We start from the raw sequence: 24,396 nt of genomic DNA, 5'->3' as shown, positions 1-24,396 counted from the left end.
AAGAGAGAAATAACTCTGAGAGTTACTAGTTATAACAGTGTGCTGGGTGTGTTGCTTTTTTATCTCGCTTAATAACAAAACCCCAAGCAGTAGATTTTACTGTTATTCTGATTTGCAAACAACGAGACAATTAAATATATTAAATAATTTGCTCAATGGCACATAGTGACTACAATTCAAAATTGGGAATACTGAGATTTTAGTTTAAGAGGGCAATACTGAAAATATTCAAAACTTGCCCCCACTGGGAAAGTCCTGGAGGAATTGGAGTCAACCAGGGTGAAGCCACCATTCTTTAAAAAGTTTCTTAATTATCTTATTTTGTAATTATGTATGTGTATGGGGGGTGTTGTACATGTGAGTGCAGGCAGGGGACAGAGGTATTGGATCCCCTAGAGCTGGAGTTGCAGGCATTTGTGGGCTACCTGACATGGGTGGTGAGAACCAAACTTAGGTCCTCTGCAAGAGCAGCTCTTAACTGCTAAGCCATCCCTTCAACTTGAGACAGCTACTCTTAAGATGTGGGGCTCCCACACTGTTCTTAAAAGCCTGTGGGCACACATGCTTACTCTCACCCACAGATACTGTCAATGTGTACTTGGCAAGCTGGGGTCCTGCTGGGTTTCCTATGCAGGTCAGAGAAAGTGCCACCTGGCTTAGCACCAGAACTCTGCAAAAAGAAAAGCTGAAAAAGGCCAAGCCGGCAGAGCTCATGGAAGATCACTAGAACCACGGTAGTATTTTGTGCTTAACATACAGGAAAGGGTGATTTCTTTCCCATTGGGTGAATAAATGTATAATAACATGGGCTGGGATGACTCATTAAGTCATGTCTGGGACATAAGCACGAGGACCTGAGTTTGGACCCCCAGTACCCACATACAAAGCTGGGCACAGAGGTGCTCTTCTGTAACCCCAGCACTGGGAGAGAGGGGCAGGATAGACAGGCAGATATTGGGAGCCTGCTGGCCATCCAGTGTAGCCAACTGGTGAACTCCAGGTTCAGGCTTCAGGGAAGAAATCCCGTCTCCAAAGATAATGTGCAGAGCAATAGAGGAAAACACCCAACTTTGACCTCAAGCCTCCACACACAGAAACATGTAAACACACACACACCACATACATGCACAGCCCCCCCCCCAAATGTATGATAACATCTGTGATGCCAGCACTTAGGAGGCTGAGGCAGGAAGATGATGGCCAGCCTAGACTATGTAGTAAAACCCTGTGAAAACAAGCAAACAAAAGCTTACAATAAATGGTTTCAAGAACAGAAACTTTAAGCTGAGCATGGTGGTGTACACCTTTAATCCCAGCACTCTGGAAGAAAAGGCACGCGGATCTCTGTGATATCGAGGCCAGCCTGGTCTACATAGCAAGTTCTGGACCAGCTGGGGCTACAGAGACCTTGTCTCAAAAAACCAAAGGAAGGAAAGAAGGAAGGAAGGGAGGGAGGGAGGGAGGGAGGGAGGGAGGAAGGAGAGAGAGAGGGAAGGAAGGAGGGAGGGGAAAGGAGGGAGGGGAAAGATGGGAGGAAGGAAAGAAGGACGGAAGAAGAAAGGAAGGAAGGAAGGAACAGAAGCTTCTTTTCCTGTGTGCTTTTCTCCTGAGAGTTGCCTTAGGGCTGAGGTCCATTTCAGCCCTCATTCTGCTGAACGGCATCTCGGGCAGGGAGTGGCCAGTCTTAAAGTACACATGAACAATGATGTCAGGTGTCTAACCAGGGGTACAAGGAAAAAAAAAAAAGCCTGCTGTGCTACGGAGCCAGCCTGTGGGGACCTCCAGGGCAGCGCTATCAGTGACAGGTGTCTTTGAAGCTGGAATTCTTGCAGCCAGGAGCAGGACCTGGCCAAGTGCAGCCAGCACCACAAGGGGGAGCACTCTGAATACAGACAAGAAGAATGAAGCTGCTCAGTGTTACTCAATGGTTATAGGCAAAGTATAATCTTGCAGTGATTAAGCACATGTAACAATGAAAGGCAGCATAAATTAAAGAAGTAAAATATATATAACCCTTACAGTCCACGCTTCCATACCTCCCAAAGGTTAGACATGCAGAGAAGTCAAAAGGTAAACCACATTGGTTCCTCCAGATAGAGCTGGAGTCTCTGGTATTGGCTCATCCACATCTAGTGCAAGGTCTATCACACAGCAAGTACTCAACAAATATTTGTTGAATAAATGAATAGACAAGTAGTTTCACAGCCTTCAATAGGGATTATTCAGTAGCCTCTTTTCTCAAAGATTTATTTCTTTTCATGTGTATATGTGTTTGTGTGTAAGTCTGTGTATGCATATAAGCAGAGGCCAGAAGAGGGTGCTAGGTCTTTTGGAACTGAAGTTACACTTCCTGACATGGATGCTGGGAACTGTACTTGGGTCCTCTGGAAGAGCAGCAAGCGCTCTTAATTGCTGAGCCATCTCTCCAACCCTGGTAGTCTTTTCTTTATGGGATAGAAAGTGCTAGAGCAGTCTGTCAGCAGTGAGGAGTGTGAAGAAGACAGACTGGAGTAGCTTAGAAGATGTACGTTTATATTTATATTTCCCAGGCTGGCCTTGACCTCACTATGTAGCCAAGGATAACCTTGAACTTTTGATCCTCCTGAGTGCTGAGATCACAGGTGTGTGCCATTATGCCTAGTGTGTGCTGTGCTGGGGATCAAACCCAGAGTTTCATGCATGCAAGGGAAGCTCTCTACCAACTGAGTTTCAGCCCTAGCCTGAATATACAGGTTTTTTTTTTTTGTTTTTTTTTTAAAGTGAAACCAACTAAGTTGTTCTTACAATCAGGAAACGGAGATAGGACTTCTATTTCTGTTTTTTAATTAGGAGGCCCTGAAGCTTATGAATGAAGTTCAAGATCATTTGGAGGAAGAAGAAAAGTTATACCAGGTATCTTCCGCAGACTCCTGGGATGAGTGCAGGTCTTGCCTGGAAAGTAACTGCATGAGATTTTATACAACTTGCCAACCTGGTTGGTCCTTTGTGAAAAATATGGTAAGAGGAAAAAAGAGCTCAGTGATTCAGAGTTCTTAAGGCATCTAGGCCACCTTGCTTTTTAAATTATGCTACTATTTAGAATAGCAATGATTAAGATGATATTGACCTTTTGTGGTCTAGAGTAACACTAATGTTTATGTGTCATTACCTGTGTATTTACAATCTAGAATATCATCAATTCTTGTTAATTGTACTCTATGAAACTCCTTTACAAGTATTCTGACTCCATGCTGGATTTTCTGTTTGAGGACATGTTCCCAGTAGATTGTAAGCCCTTTGAGGGCAGAGATTGTATCACATTTGTCTTCATTTGAGCATTGTAGACATCTAATAAATGTTTGTCTAATTGCATTTTCAACTATAGTATGACAGTCTCTGATTTCAATCTTTAATATTTTCTCCTGGAGGCCACATATTTGAAGGCGTCCTCTGCCTCTTCTCTCTCTCTCTCTCTCTCTCTCTCTCTCCCCCCTCTCTTTCTCTCTCACTTCTATATGGTCTACATATATTCCAAGCAGGTCTCAAACTCAGTATGTAGCCAAGGATGACCCTTAACTCCTGATCCTCCTGCTTCCACTTTCCAAGTGCTGCAGTTGGGGTCCTTCCTTCCCTCCTTCCCTCCTTTCCTCCCTTCCTTGATTTTGGGAACAAGGTCTTGTGATGTATCCTAAGTTGACCTTGAGTCCATGGTCCTTCTACCTTAGCCTCTTGAGTACTAGAATTATAGGTGTGTGCCACCACACCATCTTCTTTCAATATGCTTTATCTTTTACATGTAGCATATATACACGTCTGTACAAATGTATGTATCTTCATGTGTCCTTTTGTCCTATCCATGAGTATCCTGTAGGGCTGACATGCTTTCGTTTTCCTCCCCTTTGGCTATCTTCTAGGCAGAAGGACTCACAGAGAGTGGTGACCTACATAGAATGAGCTGTGCCCTAGTAAATCTCGGATTGGCCTGGATCTTCTTCCCCCTTGTAGATGTGAGCTGAATATGCAGTGGAATGGAATTTCACTCTCTGTATTAGTGTATGCAGTAATTGGAGGCTGCTCCTGGCTTGGCAGCGCCACACTCAATGACAAAGGAGCAGCAGCCCCTAGGACAGGAAAATGAACATGCCGAGTTAATCTCACGACACTCTTGACTGCATCTGCTCTATTTTTATAGCTACAGAATATAATTAGATGAGTTCTAAAGGCAGATTTGGGGGTCATTCCCATTTAGGTCACCTATGTGACCTGAACATTTCTTAGGGCTTGATTTTTTTTCTGAGATGGGGTTTTGCTATGTTGACCGGCTTGTCTTAACTTCTTGGCTCAAATGGTGCTTCGTTCTTTCTTAGCCTTCCAAGGAGATAGAACCACAGGCACGTGCTGCCTTGTCTAGCACTGAAGTTTCATTTCTGTGGATGGAATCAGTAACAAAAGCTGGCAGAAGGAGAAGCAGGCAATCCATCAGGATTCCTTTCTAAGAAAGGCATAGATCCTCTACTGACTCCTGCAGAACTCTTTAGACAGCAGGAGGAAGAGGGCACAGAAGGAATATTTCATAGCTGGTAGCACTCGACACATCCTTAGCACTGTGATGTAAAGACAACTGCGGTCTGTCCAGACTTAGGTGTCACATAGTGTGTCTGCAGGACAATCTTCTTCCACTAAATGGTACCCCAAACTCTGTGGCCAGGGCTTCGTTCTTTTGCTTATAATAAACAGGGCTTTAAAAAAAAATTTTTTTTTTGTTTTCTGAAACAGGGTCTCAATATGTAGCCTAGCCTAGCCTTGAACTCACTATGTAGACCAGGCTGGCCTCAAACTCATAGAACCTGCCTCTGTCTCTTGAGTTCTGGGATTAAGGACATGTGCCACCATGCCTGGCAACAAGAAGGGCTTTGATCACTGTTAGTTTATTCATAGAACCTGCCTCTGTTTCTTGAGTTCTGGGATTAAGGACATGTGCCACCATGCCTGGCAACAAGAAGGGCTTTGATCACTGTTAGTTTATAACCACCTCTAAGTATAGCACCATCTATGGTTCGGTGTAGATGTGTATGGTAGTTTGGATGAAAATGCCCCCATAGGCTCCAAGTATTTGGAAATTTTGTCCTTAGTGGTGGCACTGTTTTGGGAGGTCTTAGAAGGTGTGGCTGTGCTGGAGGAAGCACGTCACTGGGGGTGGGCTTACAGAGTTCTTAAGCCTTGACAGATCTCCAGTTGCTCTTTTTGCTTCCTGTGCTGGCTTGAAGATGTAGAGCCTAGCTTCCACTCCTGCTCCAGCCACCTCCTGCCACCAGGCCTCCCCACCATGACGGACTGTAATTCCTATGGAACCATAAGCTCAAATAAACGCTTCCTTCTATAAGTTGCTTTGGTCAGTATTTCCATCACCGCAACAGAAAAGTAACTAATACAATGTGTTAATCTTTTTCTTTCCATGGATTAGTTTAGTGATGACAAGGAGAACATAAAGACAATAGCAACATTCTACTAAATAATAACACCAACAATAATAAAAACGACTAAGGTGAAAGACAACAGCCCTCTTTATAGTTTTCAGGCAAATTTCATAGTGGCCTCTAGTGAACAGCCTGCCAACTGCTGTCAGAGCATCAGGCTGTAGCTTGTCTACTATATTGAAAACTTTACTCTTTTAGTCATCCATGAGCCATAAACCAGGAGGAATTTCAGGTCCTATTTCCATGGTTAAAGTCAAGGCCAGCTAAAAGAATGTTAATACATTATCTCAAAGTCAATCACCTTTTTTCTAGCTTAGACAAAACTGTTCTTGATTTAGAATGACAACTGAAAGCTGACTTTAAAATTTGCTGTAAGAAATGGAACAGAAAGAAATATATGTTTGTTTCCTTTCTGTCCCCTGCTCCACCCCACAGATGGAGCAGTTTCTCAGGAGGATGTACCAATTTCTGTTTCCTCTCAGTGATGAGGCAGAAGATCGCCCTACCAGTGAAAAGCTCACAGAGGAAGATTTACAAGTGACCCAAATGGAAGATGTGTTCAGCCAGCTGACTATGGATGTGAAATCTCTCTTCAACAGGAGTTTTTGCATCTTCAAACAGATGCAGCAAGAATTTGACCAGGCTTTTCAAGCATATTTCATATCTGATATAGATTTAGTGGAGCCTTACTTTTCTCCAGCTTTACCTAAAGAACTAACCAAAAAGGAGGAACTTGGGCAAAGATGGGACATTTCCAGCTTCTTCCAGAAGTTTTGTGATTTCAGTCTCTCTCTCTATGGAAGAGTCCAAGAAACAATTACGAAGATGCTGAATGCAATAGAGGATTCGTGGAAACCAGACAAAGGCCAGTATTAAGAGGCTCCACCCCCTCCTGCCCTTCCCTTTCCTTCTTTTTCCTCTTTTCTTTCTTTTTATGTGTATGTGCAGATGTGTCTACATGTTTATATGTGTGCTGGTGAATGTGTGCAGACCTCTATACATGTGTGCATATGCATGTGGAAGCCAGAGGTCAACCTTGGTGTTATTCCTTAGGAGCTATCCACCTTGTTTATTTTTTGAGGCCAGGTCTCTAACTGGGACATGGGGCTCACTGATTTGGCTATACTGACTGGCCAGCAAGCCCTAGGGACCCTCCTGTCTCTGCCTCCTTAGTACTGGATTACAAGAACCTGCCACCAAGCCCAGTTTCTTATGTGGGTCCTGGGGATTGAACTCAGGTCCTTATGCTTCATGGCAGGCACCCTACCAACCAAGCTATCTCCCAAGGCCCATTTTCTTTCTTTCTCTCCCTACCCCAAGCCAGCCAGATGCCTTAGCAGATAAAGGCACTTGCCACCAAGCCTGACAAAGTTCAATCTCTGGGACCACATGGTGGAAGGACAGAAGTGACTCCCACAAGCTGTCCTCTGACCTCCACAAGTGCCATGGTGTGTGTTCCCCCTACCCCCAAAAAAATATTTAAAGGAAATGGTTGACATTGCTGAGTCACTGTAGAGCATTTCTTGAAGTGATAACTCATAGATAAGGTTTCAGAGCCCCTTACAAGTTTGCCAAGCACCATCCCAAGCCCATCATTCTTGAGAACTCCAGGGCTGTTCTTAGAGCAAAATTTAAAGCTGAAAGAAGACAATGTTAACCAAGTAAAAACTTGAAAAGTATAGTCCCCTCCATTATCAAAGCAAATACAGACTAAGCTCAGTTAATTCTTTCAAGTCAGTCCAGGGCCCTCCTCTCCTTTTACAGGTCAAGCTGAATGCCTTACGACCTCCTCTGAATCACTACTCCAACTCCCTGAATCATAAAATGGATGCACAAAACCACACACACACACACACACACACACACACACACACACACACACACACACACACACACACACACACACACACACACACGCACGCACACAAAATCCCCAAATTATAGAGAGGACACAGCATTTCAGAAGTGAGGGTGGTGGGCCTGCCTTTCCTTGAACTTATCTTTGTTGTTGTGTTGTGTTGTGTTGTGCTCTCACTATATAGCCCAGGCTGGCCTGGAGCTCCAGGTCCTGCCTCCACCTCCCAAGTGCTGGGATTGCAGATAGGTGCCACCAAGCCCAGCTTTACTTTTCCTTGAGCACAAGTCCAAATCAGAAGCTATTCTCTTTTGAAGCAGAGCAGCTTTCCGCTCGCTCCTTTCCACTTACATTAGCTATAGCTGGCAACATGTGAATCAGACTCTCAAAATTCACATTGTGTAACTGGCTTCTATCTAGGAAGGACTTACCTCATTTCAGAAACGGAAGCCAGGAAACAAATCCTTCCCGTCCCATTGTTTCATGGGCAGAGAACAGCCATCATTACTGGAATTGTTGGGTTCTATTTCAAGGTCTGGTGGAGATTTTTGGAAGTCAAATGTTATGTCTGGTATTCTATTCTCAGGTTAAAAATTCATCCAGTATTCAGGACAAGCATCAGAGCAGTAGACTACATACATCAACCCTGGAGTGTTATCAAATAACTTTTGCCTGGCCTTTAAGTGGGTATCAGTTGTGTTGGAATAATATTCAGAATGTATTCGCTAGAACAAAATGGTGCCCCGTTCGTTTTTCAGTCTTACACATGGGTGGTCACACTTAAATGTGCACAGTATTAGGAAGGCTTCATACACATCAAAATCTAAATAACTTTCCCAACCCGTGCAACTCCCTCCTACTCCACTAAGAATGTGCCGGAAGCTCTTGCTATTCACCTCTCTGGTTAGCAGCTCTGCTCTTAGCAGTTTTGTGTGGCCCTGTCCTTCAGCACCACGCCCACCTCTATGATAACCTGGATATCTAGGGTCCCTGTAAAGGCAAACATTAAAAACAAAATAAGGCATGGGGATGTAGCTCGGTGGTAGAACATTGTCTAGTTAGCATGTGTTAAGAACCTGCTGAGCTTAATCCTCAAGAAAATAACCAACCTACCAACTAAACACACACACACACACACACACACACACACACACACACACACAGAGATAAAGCCTGTCACTCTACCATTCTTGGATAGCACCCATCAAACTCAACAAAGAAGAAATGGTCTTTTCCCAGAGGGGTAGATGTGAACTACGGATGAAGCAGTGAGGCAGGGGCCACGGGGCATTTGTAGATGGTTTCTATCACTTTTCTGGACAGCTGGTTGGGAAGGAATAAGCCAGTTGTCCCTACTTAGTCTGCCTAGTGTGGAGGCATTTTGAGCTTTGCTGCTGTGGAAGGCAGAATTAATGATAATCTAGTTATAAAAAGAGGCTCAGTGGTAGAGTGTTTATCTAGCATACACAAGGCCTACTAAGTTCAATACTTTGCACACAGAAACAAAAGCCCGATACTCTCAAAAGTAGAGCAAGGAGGCAGGAAAGAAAAGAGACAGTATCAGAAGGCTGTTGTCCTGCTTTGCCGACTATGAAGATGGAGGAAGGGTCCCTTATGCCCAGGAGTGCAGGGGGCTCTAGAACCTTGCCACAGTGTACACTTGGATTCTCCCCAAGAACTGTCACAAAACCAGCCCTACTGACACCTTGGTACTAACCCAGTGAGACCCACATCAGATGTCTGTCATAGAAAGCTGTAGGATGATGAGTTTGTGCTGTTTCAAGCCGATTTGAGGTACTCTGCTAGAGCAGGAAGGGGAATCTCATACATACCTCTTATCAGTCCCAGTGGCTAACACTGAGGTAGCAGTGTGAGTCAGACGGCCATCAATGAGTGGGCCCTAATGACCACAATCATCCTAAAAAACTGAAATTAGAGGAGTAGCTACAACTGAAATATGAACTCATGAAAGAGAGAATAACAAAACACCTGGAAATAAATATTTAATGCTTTTTAAACTTTTCACATTACTCATTTTTATTTCTTGGGTACAGGAATTTCAAATTTTGATCTGTTTTGGATATTTGAGAGAGGGTCACTTTATAGCCCTGGCTGGCCTGAAACTATGTAAACCAGGCTGGCCTCAAATTCAGAGAGATCCACCTGCCTCTGCCTCCCAGTGTTGTGATTAAAAGCATGAACTACCTCTCTGGGCATGATTGTCTTTGTTTTGCTTTGAGACAGGGTCTCAGGTAGCCAAGGCTATCTTTAAACTCTCTCTATAGCAGAGAATGATCTTGAATTTCTGATCCTTCTGGTTTTACCTCCTAGGTCCTGGACTTAGCAGGTGTGAGCCACCACATCCAATTTATTAAGCCATGACTCATAACAATACATGTATATAATGCAAAAAAAAAGTACTATAATAAAATAAATACCTACTATCTGATTTAAGACACGTCTAATATCTTTGGAATTCCCATCTATGTTCCAGTTACAGCTTTTAATGTTACAGCCCAGCCAAGCCTCAAACTGCTGTATAGTCAAAGAGGCTGGTCTTGGACTTTAATAATCCTCTTTTAACTGTTCAAGAATTTCATTATATTAATGATGATGTACTTTGTTCTACAGAACCTTTTTTTGTCTCATGTGGTCCCATTTTTCAGTTGCTGCCTGTGCTACCAGGGTCCTGTTCAGGAAGTCCTTTACTGTACATATAGGTTCCAGCATATTCCCTACTTTCTCCTCTGTCAGATTTAGGGTAGCAGGTCTTATGTTGAGGTCCTTGATTCATTTGGAGTTGAGTTTTGTACACAGTGAAAAGTAAAGATCAAGTTTCATTCTTCTACATGTAGCTATCCAGTTTGACCAGCACAATTTGTTCAACATGTTGTCCTTTCTACTTTTAGCCTCTGTCAAAAATCAGGTGACTGTACATGCATAGTCTTAAATTCAGTTCCTTAATTTTATTCCATTGGTTAATGTATCTGTCTTTATGCCAGTACCATGCTGTTTTTATTACTATAGCTCTGTGATATAATTTGAAATCAGGGATGGTGATATCTTCAACAGTGTTTCTATTGTATAGCATTGTTTGGGCTATTATGGGTCTTTTATGTTTTCATATGAATTTTTTTTATCATTCTTTCAATTTTGGGGGGCTTGAGGGATAATTCAGTGGTTAAACTACTGGCTGCTCTTCCAGAGGACTCAGGTTCAGCTCCTAGCACCCACATGGTGATTAACAACTGTCCTTAACTCAGTTCCAGGGGATTTGATGCCCTCGTCTGGCCTCCACAGGCATTGCATGCATGGATGCACTTATATGCAGGCAACACACACACACACACACACACACACACACACGTACATAAATTTGGTGAGGAATTAGAAAGTGTTGCACACATGGGAAGGGATCTATATATGATCAAAATAAACTGCATGAAATTTACACACAAATTAAAAAATAAAATTTAAATTTCTGTGAAGAATTGTATTGGAATTTTGATGGATATTGCATTAAATCTCTAAATTGGTAGGATGACCATCTTCACAATAGTAATACTACCAATCCATGAGCATGGGAGGTCTTTCCATGTTCTGGTATCTTCTTCAGTTTCTGAAAGTTGTCATTGCACAAGTCTTTCACTTCCTTGAGTAGACTTACTCCAAGATTTTCTTTTTTGAAACTATTGGGAGTGGGATTGTTTCCCTTATTTCTTTTTCAGTATGTTTGCTGTTCATACGTACGAAGGCTTCTGAGCTTTCTGTGTTAATCTTGTATCCTCCTACTTTGCTGATCACTACGTTGATCAGTTGGCTTTCGACTCTTGATGCTTTCACTTCTGCCTACAGGAATTACAGTCGTGGGCTCCCATGACTGGCTTCTCAGAAGTTTTGGGTTTTTTTTTTAATTTACTTTTTTTGGTATATGTTTGGGTGTGTGTGTGGGGGGTAATGTATACCTGTATGTGTGAGTACATGTGGAGGCCGGAGGTCGACTTTAGGTACTGTTCATCAGGAACCATCCAATCGTGCTTGCTGAGAAGGCTAAGTTAGCCAGCCAGGAGCCCAGTGACCCACCTGTCTCCACTTCCCCAGCACTGGATTATAAGCACATCCTATCATAACTGGCTTTTAATGTGAGCTCTAGGGATCAAATTTAGGTCTTCAGGTTTGTGTAGCAAGCAGTTTCCTGCCTATCTCTTCAGCACTCTTAGTTAAATTCTAATAATACTTATGTGTAAATGTTGTATTTCCTGCAGAGTCGGATCAGGGAGACCTGACTTCAGAGATGTTACGTGATGAGGATGGAGGATTGTGTGAGGAACTTGACCAGAATGTATCTGGATGTTTCAAATTTCACAAAAGATGCCAAAAATGTCAGGATTACCTATCTGAAGGTAAATATTGTTTTATCATTTCTTCTGTGGGTGTACATGTGTGTGAGGACATGTGTACATGTATGTGTGCACATGTGAAGACCGAAGGACAACCTCAGGTGGTATTCCTCAGATGCCATCACTGTTTTATTTTGCTTGAGACATGGTTTCTCACTAGGCTGGAACTCATCAAGCCTGGAACTAGGCTGGCTGACCAGTGAGCCACCGAGATCTGCCTGCCTCCTCCTCCCCAGCGTAGGGATTACAAGTACATTAACACATCTGGCTTTTAAAAAATGGGTTCTGGAGCTTGAACTCAGGTCCTCATACTTGCTTGGCAAGCACTTTATCAACTGAGCTGGCTTCCTAGCCTGCCCTGTTTTTACATTCTTGATTCTGAGGGAATCTATCTGGGGTTTACAGTTACTCATCTAAAAGTATGTAAAGTCATTCTTTCGTCTTCCTCAGCTTCATAACTGTTCCCCAGAATTTTTTTTTTTTTTTGTATATGTCATTAAAGACTAAAGAAACACAATATAGGGGCTGGAGAGATGGCTCAGTGGTTAAGAGCACTGCCTGCTCTTGCAGAGGACCGGGTTTTGAATCCTAGCACCCACATGGCAGCTAACAACCGTCCATAACTCCAGTTACAGGGGATCTGACACTTTCTTCCAATCTCTGGGGCATTACATGACATGCAGGCAATACACTCATACACATAAAATAAAAATGATAAATAAGGGGCTGAATAGATGGCTTGGTGGTTAAGAACACTGGTTGTTCTTGCAGAAGACCCAGGTTTGAATCCCAGCACCCACATGGCAGCTAACAACTGTCCCTAACTCCAGTTCCAGGGGATCCAACAGTCTCTTCTGTCCTCTACGGGCATTGCACGACATGGGTGCACTTACCTACATGCAGGCAATATACACATACACATAAAATAAAAATAATAAAAAAAAAATATTAAAAAAAAAAAAAACCCACTGTACAATGCAGTGCATGGTGGCACAGCCTTTAAACTTAGCACTTGGGAGGCAGAGGCAGGTGGATCTCTGTGAGTTTGAGGCTAGCCTGGTCTACATAGTGAGTTCCAGGCCAGTGGGGGCTACAGGGAGACCCTGTCTCAAAAATACCAAAGTGGGGCAAGAAAAGACAATATGTACAGGAGAAAAACAATGAGCACCTTAGGTCGGCTCTCCTTTCACTGCAAAGAAAAGGAAAAAGAAAAATCCAGTAATGAAGGAAATTGCCATTGGGTAGGTGGGTGGGTGGGGAATCAATGTTCAGCCAAGTGAGAGAGTGTTTGGGAAGTTCTTTCCAGTTGGGTTAATTACCCCATTAGTATTTAAATAGGGAAAATGACTTTTTCTCAAAAGTCCCAGGAAGGCTTTTCTTTCTCAGTTCTAGAGAGTGACATTCCTCAAAGCTAGAAATCCCTCCCTTCATCTCCCGTGCCGCCTTAACTAAAATAACTCTGCCCACCCTACCAGGGCCAGATTGCACTATTTCCTTACGTAAAACAAGAACTTTTGATTCCCGAGCTTTTACACCTTCATGTCACGGGAAACTTAAAAGTGTGCTTAATGGCTTGAAGAAGGAGGTCGTAGGATACAGTGAGAACAACATGAATTAGGGTGTTGATAAGTCATCTCACCATGTTAGCTGTGACCTCAGGCAGGTCAGTTTCACCGTCTACATCTGTGCTGGTTAATCTTCACTGTCAACTTGACGGGACCCAGAATCCCTATGGAAACACGCTTCTAGTGTGGCTAGAGAGTGTTTTTAGAAATGATAGAGCAGGGAAGACCCACCCTGAATGTGGGTGGCCCCGACTGCATGGGCTGGGGTCTGGGACTGAATGAAAAGGAGAAAGCAGGCAGAGCCCCGCCATTCATCCGTTTCCTGGCTATGGGTGCGATGTGACCAGAGGCCTCATACTCCCGCCATCATGCCTTCTCCACCATCATGGACTGTACCGTCAAACTGAGCCACAATAAACCGTTCCCTCCTTAAGATGCTTTTGCCAGGTATTCTGTCACAGCAATGAGAAAAAGTAATGAATACAAAGACTCAATGAGGTAATCTCTAAATAAAGGACCAGATAATAATTTGTTGGCTGCAAAGTAAAAGCTGTTGTGCCCTTAATTTCCCCCAAAGTGAAACGGGGAGAAAGAGCATCCCCTAGAGGGTTCTTAGTCTCATTTATAAAAGAATTTAAGAATGGACCCAAATGGAAGCTTTTAGGACAATTTTATTAGAATTTTAAGGAAAATCCTCAGGGCAGGCGAGCTGGTAATCTCACTAGCTGCTTTGAAGAATAGACTGGAGGAAAGAAATTCATGCAACCATGCAGGTTGAGAAGCCTGCATGGAAGTCAGACACGTGGCTGGCTGGCAGCCACATGGCCAGGAGAAGGAAGCTTTAGAGAAAAAGTAAAGAAATGCAAGATGCTGGGGCAGCCCAAAGTCTTAAAGAAAGCAAGTTTAGAAAAGGGATATGAAGAAGAAAGGAGAGATGATGCTTTTCTGAGACCTACATCTGTGGCTGGGTCCAGAAGCGCTGCACTAGGAGGTGGGATTCCAGGCAGGAAAACTTCACTACCTCCTTAGAGCACTAGGTATTCCACCATCTATTTAGCATAACTTAAGGTGAACCTGCCTTCCTAGGGGTGGGTCTGTCACCGGGTGATTGACCGGTGAGACTGGAAAAGTGAGTCCTCCAACAGACTAGAGATTTTATAGTCCTGACCAGCAAAGACCACTGAAGACGGATTTCTACTAGCAGGAAAAGCAGAGCACAGCCAGTAGAAACCCCTTCATCCACCTGTTTGCTTTCTTTCCTCAACCCAACAGAGATTCTCAGCAAACTTAGCCGTTTAGAAGGGACAGAACAGAATTGTCCTGATCTTGAACAAAGTAATGTTAAAAAGCACATTGGCTTTCAAAATGTCATGAGAGGGGCTGGAGAGATGGCTCAGCTGTTAAGAGCATGTACTGCTCTTGCAGAGAACCTGAGTTCAGTTCCTAGCACCCACAGCTGGCGGCTTACAACCTGTGGAACTCCAGTTCTGAGGAGACCCAATACCTCTGATTTCCAGTTTCCTGCACTCACATGCACATACCACCCCCCAATTAAAATAAAAATAAAATAGGTCTTTTATTTATTTTGAGACAGGGTTTCCTTGTAGTCCCAGCTCACTTGGAACTCACTATATAGACCAGGCTGGCCTTGATTGCACAGAGATCCACCTGACTCTGCCTCCTGAGTTCGGGAACTAAAGGCATGTGCCACCGTGCCTAGCAAAATTACCTTTAAAGTAAAATAAAATGCCATTAGATATACCATAATATAAATTAAGGTTATCATTGGGTTTTAACATTGAGGATGTTTTATACTCTTCTGTGTATTTTTCACAAATTTTACCCTAAACACACATGCACATATGTACTATAGAATATTAAAAACTATAAGGCATTTCTCAAGTTTGTTTGACCTTACAATATAGCATCAGTCGTGGGTTGGGGATGTAGTTAGGGGCAAGTAGGTCGTCTTGGGCCAGAGCCACAAAACAAAAACAAATACAACAACAAAGCGAACTCTATGACCCTGCTAAGCCTGCCACATGCTTTAAATCCCAGCACCTTGGAGACGGAGGTAGTAGGATCAGGAATTCAAGACCAAGGTAATGAGTTCAAGGTCAGCCTGGGCTTCATAAGACACTGTTTCAAAACAAAAACAAAAGCAACAAAACACCCTGCTCAAGGAAACTAAGCTTACAGATGAATGTTCTGTCAGTGAAGCGTATCTGCATCCTGTAACAGTGCATTACAGAAGTTCTAAACCTTTGCGTGTTTAATTCAAAAGGAGAAAGGTTTCCATTCTAATATTCTGTTCAACTAGACAGAAAAAAATGAATTTTTTTCACTTTTCTCATTTCTTTTTTTGGTTTTAGTTTATTTCTTTAAGTAAAGTCACTTGACAAAAAGAACCAACCTACAAGCCCTTTAACATCAACTTTTTTTTTTTAAATACAAAGCTTTAATAAATACATAACTCAGTAGCCTTACTTTATCTATGGCAAAATTAAAATCCATTACTCTCAGTCCAACATTACAATTTAGACCTTGAAATCAATGTCTAATGTTCTTCATACTAAAAGAGGAACTTGCAAAAAATTTTTTAAACCATTACACACTAAGTATTTATAGAGTAGAAGAGGGACACACAGTTCATTTCATCACCTGAAATTACACAACAATCTACAATCCACGGAATGCTGTATTCCTAGTCACAGTCAGAGACTTTTTGAGCTCCTTGGCATGTGAGCATGGATATAAAGTCATCATGTAGATTTCAATGATAATGTTTTTCACATCTACTAATTATTAAGGAGCAAATTTTTATGCTTTGAAGAATTATTTTTTTTAATCATTATACTTTAAAAATTTTTAATAACTACATGATTAGAAGCTTTACACTACAGCTTTAACAAAAAAAAGATTTTTAATGGTCTGCTAAACTGGATCAATATTTGAGTAGTTACTAAGTCTTTGGGGGTGTCAACAATGTTCCATTTCTCTCTTTGGTTATGTATTACCAGCCTGGGTTCTCATTTCTGAATTCTGAGGTTCCCTGGACTGCTAAACAAAAGTGAGGCTCTCTCTCTCTCTCTCTCTCTCTCTCTCTCTCTCGTTCTCTCTCTTTTCTTCAACCAACCTCAAAGTGTTTTTCTCTACCCCTCCTTTTGAAAGTAATATCCATTAAATAAATGGGTTTCCTACTTCACATCCCTCTTCAGCCAAATGTTCTACCCCAGCTTAGAATGTATATGAGAAAATTTTGACATCTAGAATCTGTCTTGATAGAAAAACTTTTAGAAGGTATTGCTTTGAGTAGTGTTGATTATAAAGTACTGCTTTCCCACCCACCTCACTGTTTTGGTTACCTAAAGCAGGTGAGGGTTTTATTCCTATTGAATTGTTGACTATGTGACTTTGTAAGTTACTGTTTCATCATTTGAAAAGTGGAAATAACAGACCTACTTCATCCAGGTCTTTTGACGATTAAATAAAATGTCTGAAGTATCAGTGATTTTTATTATTCAAGTATTCTTTAAGTGTCAGTGGCAGGGTTGTATACAGAGGAAACAGGTATTTTTTTTTATAAAGATATGCACTAGTGGGGACTGGGAAGATAGTTCAGTCATTCAAGTACTTACTGTGCAAGCATGAGGACCTGAGCTCAATCCCCAGCACCCACATAAAAAGCTGGGCGTGGTGGTGCACACTTGCAATCCCAGGACTTGGGAAGTAGAGAGAAGTGGATCTCTGGGGCTTACCAGGCAGCCAGCCTAGCCTAATTGACAAATCCCAAGTCCCAGTGAGAGACCTTGTCTCAAAAAACAAACAAATGAACAAATAAAGCAGATGACTCCTCAGGATTGACACTTCAGACTGACCTTTGGCCTTCCATGCATGCACAAACACGTACAAACACCTCTCCACACAACATAAACTAATCACTCATGAACTCCCATCTATGTATTTCTACATCTATTTTTCTCCATCTATTTAAAGCACTGATAATTAATTTCTCTGTGATTGTCACATAGAATATAAAATGAATAATGCACTATAAATGCATCTGATAATGACTATGTATCAGTGTGCTAGCCAACTTCCTATTACTATTCAAAATACCTCAGATAAATCACCTAACAAAAAGAAAAACTTGCTGGGCGTGGTGGTACACGCCTTTAATCCCAGCACTTGGGAGGCAGAGAGAGGCAGGCGGATCTCTGTGAGTTTGAGGCCAGTCTGGTCCACAAAGTGAGTTCCAGGCCAGCTGGAGCTACAGGGAGACCCTGTCTCAAAAAAACAAACAAAAACCCAAAAACAAAAAAATAACTTTATTTTGGCTCACATTATTGAAAGTTTTGGTCCACAATTGATTAGCCTCATTGCTCTGAGCATGGGATGAGGTGGTGCTTTATGGTGGAAGAGTGTGAAAGAGGAAGATCACTTAGCTCCTGGCTAAGAAGTGGAAAAGAGAAAGGAAGACCAAGCACAGCTCCTGACCTAAAGACCTCCCGCTTGGCTCTGCCTCAGTTTCCACACCTTTGGACTAAGGACCAAGTCTGTAACACATGTCTTTGGAGACTATTCCAGATCCAAGTTATAGCATTTAGTTAAGGATAAGGCATACATCAGATAATACAGTGTAAATGTAATGTAAGCTAATTGCTGCAAAGGTAAAATATAGATGAATAGATGTCCTAATGTGGTCCTATACTGTTAAAACTTAGAAAATGCAATTCGTTTTAAATGTATAAAGGATAATTTAATAAAAACCCATGTACCAACCACCTACATTTAATAATTCAAACATTACCAAAACAGACAAAGCCCCATTGTGTCACCACTCCAGATTAAATCCCTTTTATCTCCTTAAAGGAAATGGAGGGACTGGAGATATAATTCAGTAGGTAGAGTGCTTGCCTTGCATATACAAAGCCCTGGGTTTGATCTTAAGCGCCACATAAACCAGCACATGCCTGTGATCCCAAGAACTCAGGAGGAGAGGCAGGAAGATTAGCCACATAGTGAGTTTCGGGCTAGCTTGGGCTACATGAGACCTGGTCTCAAAAAAGTAGAAATAAATACATGAATAAATGGATAATTTAGATTTAGCATTTACTTTTTCACATTTCTTTATACTCTTATGCATCTACTTATATAATATATATACATATATATACACACACACATATATAATACCTAATAATGTTCTCTCTACTCCTGAGCCCCACCCCAAGCATCATCCTCATACCCTTCAAAATACAGGTAATAGGCATGTGAAATTTGAATCAAGATGTCCTTTATCTACTTTTATCTGTCCTATAAAACCATATAATTAGCAACTAGTTAAACCAGATCTCATTTGAAACTGATATGGGCACGTATCACAGTTTGTCTCTTCATTGCTGGGACAAAATACTCTGACCAATACCAACTTGGGGAGGAAAGGGTTTATTCAGCTTACATCTCCTGCGACACAGTTCATCAGGGAGTCCAAGGTAGGAACTCAGGGCAGGAACCTGGAGGCAGGAGGTGGAGCACAGGCCATGGAGGAACACTGCTTTGCTTGCTCCCCTGGCCCCTGCTCAGCCTGCTTTCTTATGCAACACAGGCCCACCTGCCCAGGGATGCCACCACCCACAGTGGGCTGGGCCCTCCCACATCACAAAACAATCAAGAGGATGCCCCACAGACATGGCCACAGGCCAGTCCAATGAAGGTAATTCCCCAATTAAGACTCCTGCAACCCAGGTGTGTCAAGTTGACACTAAACCTATCCAGCACAGCACTTTAATTAGTACAAACAATTGGCATTAACTAGGAACTCTAGGATTTAAGGTCATGCCATCTACCTGTAAGCATCCTGGACCTTTTCTTCACTATGTTATGTCCTCTTTACTAGACTGCCCTGATGTACCTGAACTATACATAGAATTCCTTGAGGCCCTAAAATTGGTCAACATATCCAATCAGCAATACAACCAGATTGTCCAAATGGCCCAGTACCACCTGGATGACACCAGATATCTGATGGAGAAAATGCGAGAGGAGTTTGGTTGGGTGTCTGGACTGGCAAGGTATACCCCAGCAGCTGAGGACATCTTTAATTCAACAAAGGTAATGGTGAGACTCAAGAGCAAGTACAGAGAAGACACGTGCTGCCTCTTTTCTGCTAATTTACTTACTGATTACTGAATTTGAAAACAAGCTGGAGGCAAATACCCATCTCTACTGTGATTGTAGTCAAGAGAATCACCTATACTATCAGCTATGCATAAGGCTATGGTAGGAAGATCTCAAGTTCCAGGCCTGCCTGGGTTACATAGTGAGTTCCATGTCAGCCTAGACAACTTAGTGAGACCCTGTCTTAAAAATGTTTAAGGGCTGGAAATGTAGCTTAGTGATGGACTACTTACCTAGCATTTTTAAGTCCTGGGTTTAATACTCAGTACTGGGGGGTGATATTAAAATACAAAATGCATTTCAATATATAATGACTAATTCTCATAGCTACAGGGCTATAACTGATCATGATAACATTGAAGAAATGTGCATTGAAATTTTTAAAAGAAGATTTGTAGGTAAAAGTTGAGTTCAAAATTAGACTCTAAAACTTAATAGTTGAGAAAGCTTGGAAAAGTTCCTTGACTTTTCTAGGCCTCAGGTTTTCCATCTGTAAGATAGGAATAATGGCAGGCACCTTAAAATGTAAGGCCCATGATAAAAGTTCCTTATTTTTTAAAAAAGTAAATAATAGCTCTTACTATTTTTGATACAATAAGCGACTAAGAATTAAATATCATCTAAAAGGCTGGAGCGATGGCTCATAAGTTAAGAATACCAGCTGGACCCCAGTTCAGTTCCCAGCACCCACTTGGTGGCTAATAACCATCCGTAACTCCAGTTTCAGGGGATCTGACGCCCTCTTCTGGCCTCCATGGGCAGTACATGACATTGGTACACTTATGTACATGCAGGCAATACATACACATATGTTAAAATAATATTTTATGAGTCCCACATTTTTGGAGAATTATTTATTCTTTGTAGTTTTGATTTTTTTTTTTTTTTTTTTTTTTTTTTGAGACAGGGTCTCCCTGTAGCCCCAGCTAGTCTGGAACTTGCTATGGAGACCAGGCTGGCCTCAGTCTCACAGAGACCTACCTGCTTTTGACTCCTGAGAGCTGGGATTAAAGGCATGTGCCACCACACCCAGCTTATTTATTCTCTTTGTAAAATTTTATTTACTTTTTATTTTACATGGATGAGTGTTTTGCCTACATGTATATAAGTGCACTCATGTGTGCAATGCCTGCAGAAGCCAGAAGAAGGCGTCAGAGCCCCTGGAGCTGGAGTTACAAACAACCATGTAGGTGCTGGGAACTGAACCTGGGTCCTTTGCAAGAGCAGCTAGTGCTCTTAACTGCTGAGCTATCTCTCTGGTACCATGACATCCACATTTGATCAATAACTCATTGTTGCATAAAACAGTGACCAACTTCCTGTCCTAAGCCATGCATCCCTGTGACCATACACAAATTGCATTACATAAAAATGCCACAGTGATTCCTGGTGAAGTTAGCATTGAGGTGGAGGGGTCCTAAGAAGACCTGGGTAAAAAAAATACTGGGCACAGAAACTAAAGATGCAGTATTTGTGTAGCATGTGATATTGCTGTATGTGTTAGTCAGGTTCTCTAGAGGAATAGAACTGACAGTAATTACACACAAGGGATTTCTTACATTAACTTACATGACACGTGCTGGGCAGTCCAGCGATAACTGTCTGCACAGTGCTGAGGTTGAGAACCTGGTCAGTCTACAAAACTGGATGCCTCAGCAGTCCCAATCTAGTGCTGAAGACATAGAGAATTCCTCAAGAACTGCTAGTTTCAGTCCATGATGGAGGCTGAAGAAGCTAGGTCTGACGTCAGCAGCGGAAGGCAGCGGTGATGACAACAGCAGCAACGAGATGGATGCACTATGAGTGCGTCAGCTTTTCCCTCCAATGTCCTTTCAACTGGGCAGGTGTTGGAAGGTGCTACACACTCTGGGGGTGTGTCTTCCCCCCTCAGTTAACCCAGGAAATGCCCTCACAGAACCATCCAGAGGCGAGCCTTTTAGTTGATTCCAGATCTGAAGCTGATAACCAAGATTACCCATCTCGGTGCCCTAATCAGATCCCTGTTACCAGATCCTGCTCCAGCCACTGTGTCTCAGCATGCCGCTGGATCAGGCGGCAGCTAGAGGAGGCTTGAAGCCACGTTCTTGTCCATCTTCTCCCTTTGCTGGTTTGCCTTCCTCATCCCCATAAAGGTTTCACCTGAGAGCATCCTTTTAGCAATCAACTCATATTGGGATCTCAGGCTCTGTTTCTAAGGAATCTAGCATTTTGCTCTTTGTCACCCTGAGAAGTTGTAGCCCATACATAGTTAAGTTTGAAAAGTAAGTTTAGCAACTCATAACAAACATATATGAAGCAAACATAAAGTTTGGGTGTAGTGGCAAATGCCTATAATTATCTCAGTACTTGTGAGGCAGAGGTGGGAGGATCAGGAGTTCAAGGCCAGCCTCAGCTATAAAAGGCCCTCAAGAAATTACAACCCAAACAAACCCTAGTGTGGTAGTACACACTTGTGATACCAGCAGTTTGGAAGCTGAGGCAGGAAGATTGTAGTGAGTTCAAGGTCATCCTGGGCTACATAGCAGGTACGAGGCCAGCTAGGGCCACATAACAAGACCCGCATCTCCATGTATGAGGTTCTGTGGTCCATACCCAGCACCAGCGGTAACAGGGTGGCGGAGAGCGAAAAGGAAGGGAGGAAGAGAGGAAAGGAAGGAAACAGAAGACTGAGTGATGGGGGGGCACTTATTTAGCTCATAGTCTGGAGACTAGAAAATCCAAGATCATTTTGCCACCTGCTTAGCGTCTGGGGCAGGCCACATGTTACTCTATGTATGCAGGGGAAGGGGATGCGGCAAGCTCTTGTGAAAGCAGCACTTGTGTGAGAGTCTGCGGTGGGATGCCAGGCTTGCTTCATAACAACCTACAACCTGTTCTTGCAGTAACTTATCTAGTCCTAGACGTAACCCACTCCAGTGAGATCTAATCACCTCTTAAAGGCTGCACCTTCTCTCAGTAACATTACATTAAGAATCAGATTTCCACGTGAGTTGTGGAGGGGGCACGCCACACCCAAACCATAGCGGGAAAGTAGTGCCAAGCTCCCCGATTTTCAGATGAGGCAAAAAGGAGCAACTTGTGTGAGCTCACCCAGAGAGTGATCGTTAGAACCAGGATGCAAACTCCGGTGGGTTTTTCCAGATATGTGAACTCAGCCACTTTGTTCAACTGCCTGTAAAAGCTATTCTTCTCAAAGCAACTCTTATCATGTAAAGCAAAGCACAGATTGTAAAATTGCAAGTGTTAAAAAGAAGCCTTACGTATGAACTACACAAATTCCATCATGTAAAAAAGTTATGGCCCTTGGCTATAGTTATATAGGTGTTTATAATATTATTTACTGGACTAGACACAAATGTTCTATGTAGTTTCTTATAGATATTATACTTGCTAAAAGAAAAGTGGACAAGTCATGTGAACTATTCCTTTATAAACTAGAATTGCAGCCAGGTGTATAGCACACCCCTACAATCCTCTACTTGAGAAGTAGAGGCAGAAGGATCAAGATCATCCTTAGCTATATAGCAAATTTGAGGCCATCCTGGGCTGTTATGAGAACCTGTTTCAAAAAAAATTAAAAACAAACCTAAAAATATAGAATTATAGCCTGGCATGGTGGCGCACCCCTTTACTCTCAGCAATGGGGAGGCAGAGGCAGGTGGATCTCTATGAGTTCAAGGCCAGCCTGGTCTACATAGTGAGTTCCAGGTCAGCTGGTGCTACAGGGAGACCCTGTCTCGAGAGAGAGGGGGGGATTATAAAATTTCTTAATTTTTTCTCAGTGTTTTGGCTAAGGGGATTTATTGGTGAGCACTTTTGAAATAGTTCTGTTAAGGTTACATCAAGTTACATTTAAAGTTCACTTCCATTTAAATGATTAAAATTAAATCATATGCATTTGGGAATTCATTAGGAAAGTAACCAGTCCAGGCAAGGTGGCACATGCTGTAATCCCAGCACTCAAGACTTTGAGGCAGGAGGATTGTGAGTTTTGTGAGCTTGAAGCCAGTCCAAGTCTTGTAGTGAGAGCCTTTCTCAAAACAAAAAGGGGGGGGGAGGGAGAGAGAAGGGAAGGAGAGAGGGAGGGAGGGAGAGAGAATGCAATGTGAATGCCATCTTGGTTCTTGCCAACTCACACAACCATAAATTGTAAATTTCTGGAAAACCACAATACTTGCCCTTCCACATTAATATCGGTGGCACAGACAATAGTGTTCATTGAACACTCCCCCAGTTCACTCTCATTTTCTGGTTCCTCTTGCAGAGAAGTGGTGCCGTTATGCATGTGCAGGTTAGAAGACAACTTGTGGGAATGGGTTTTCTCCTTCCTCCATGTGAGTCCCAGGGCTTGAATGCAGGTTGTCAGGCTAGATGGCAAGTGTCTTTACCTGCTGATCCACCTTGCTGGCCATGTCATTAATTGTGGATATGTACTGGGATTTAGCAAACTTTTTACTGTATAATCCTTTTTTTCCAGGCAGTTTCAAGCATCCCTGAAGAAAATTCTTCCAAACAAGAAGAGATGATGGCAGACTTGCACATTCTGCCTCCCCTTAATTCCACACTTAAGACCCCTCCTGAAGAAAGTGCTGAGAGCTTCAATTTCATTGACTATGTGGTGGCAAAAGTTCTACAGCATATTAAGCAGCATTTGAAAATTTGGTAAGCAGAGTGCCTGGCTAGGAATGTTTTGTTTTGACAGGATAGGTGATTCATAAAAGGAAAGAATTATAAAAATTTCTTTTGGCCTATCAAACTTGCTAATGTTAAAAAGCCCAACAAAATGTTTATAGGAATAGAATGACTTCAAAACACTTAAGTTATAGAAACTGGTTCTGCCTTTTATTTGGTTTTCTTTCTTTTCTTTCTTTCTTTCTTTCTTTCTTTCTTTCTTTCTTTCTTTCTTTCTTTCTTTTTCTTTTTTTTTAGATAGGGTCTTG

At 42.3% G+C, this 24,396-nt stretch overlaps 1 protein-coding gene across 1 annotated transcript in view; it reads left to right on the top strand.

Moving 5' to 3' along the window:
* Clul1 (clusterin like 1) overlaps positions 1-24,122 on the top strand; it is a 30,253-nt gene extending 6,131 nt beyond the window's left edge. Inside the window, exons 3-7 of the mRNA XM_029560553.1 lie at positions 2,830-2,997; positions 5,892-6,321; positions 11,577-11,714; positions 19,176-19,390; positions 23,934-24,122. Coding sequence (XP_029416413.1) covers positions 2,830-2,997; positions 5,892-6,321; positions 11,577-11,714; positions 19,176-19,390; positions 23,934-24,122 — 1,140 coding nt within the window. The remainder of the gene's footprint in view (positions 1-2,829; positions 2,998-5,891; positions 6,322-11,576; positions 11,715-19,175; positions 19,391-23,933) is intronic.
* Positions 24,123-24,396: the final 274 nt, after the last annotated feature.

Source organism: Nannospalax galili, unplaced genomic scaffold, assembly GCF_000622305.1.
Source record: "Nannospalax galili isolate Female #2095 unplaced genomic scaffold, S.galili_v1.0 scaffold511, whole genome shotgun sequence".
NCBI classification, from domain to species: domain Eukaryota; kingdom Metazoa; phylum Chordata; class Mammalia; order Rodentia; family Spalacidae; genus Nannospalax; species Nannospalax galili.
The sequence above is the reverse complement of the archived record's forward strand: the minus strand, read 5'-3'. Positions and strand labels throughout refer to the sequence as shown.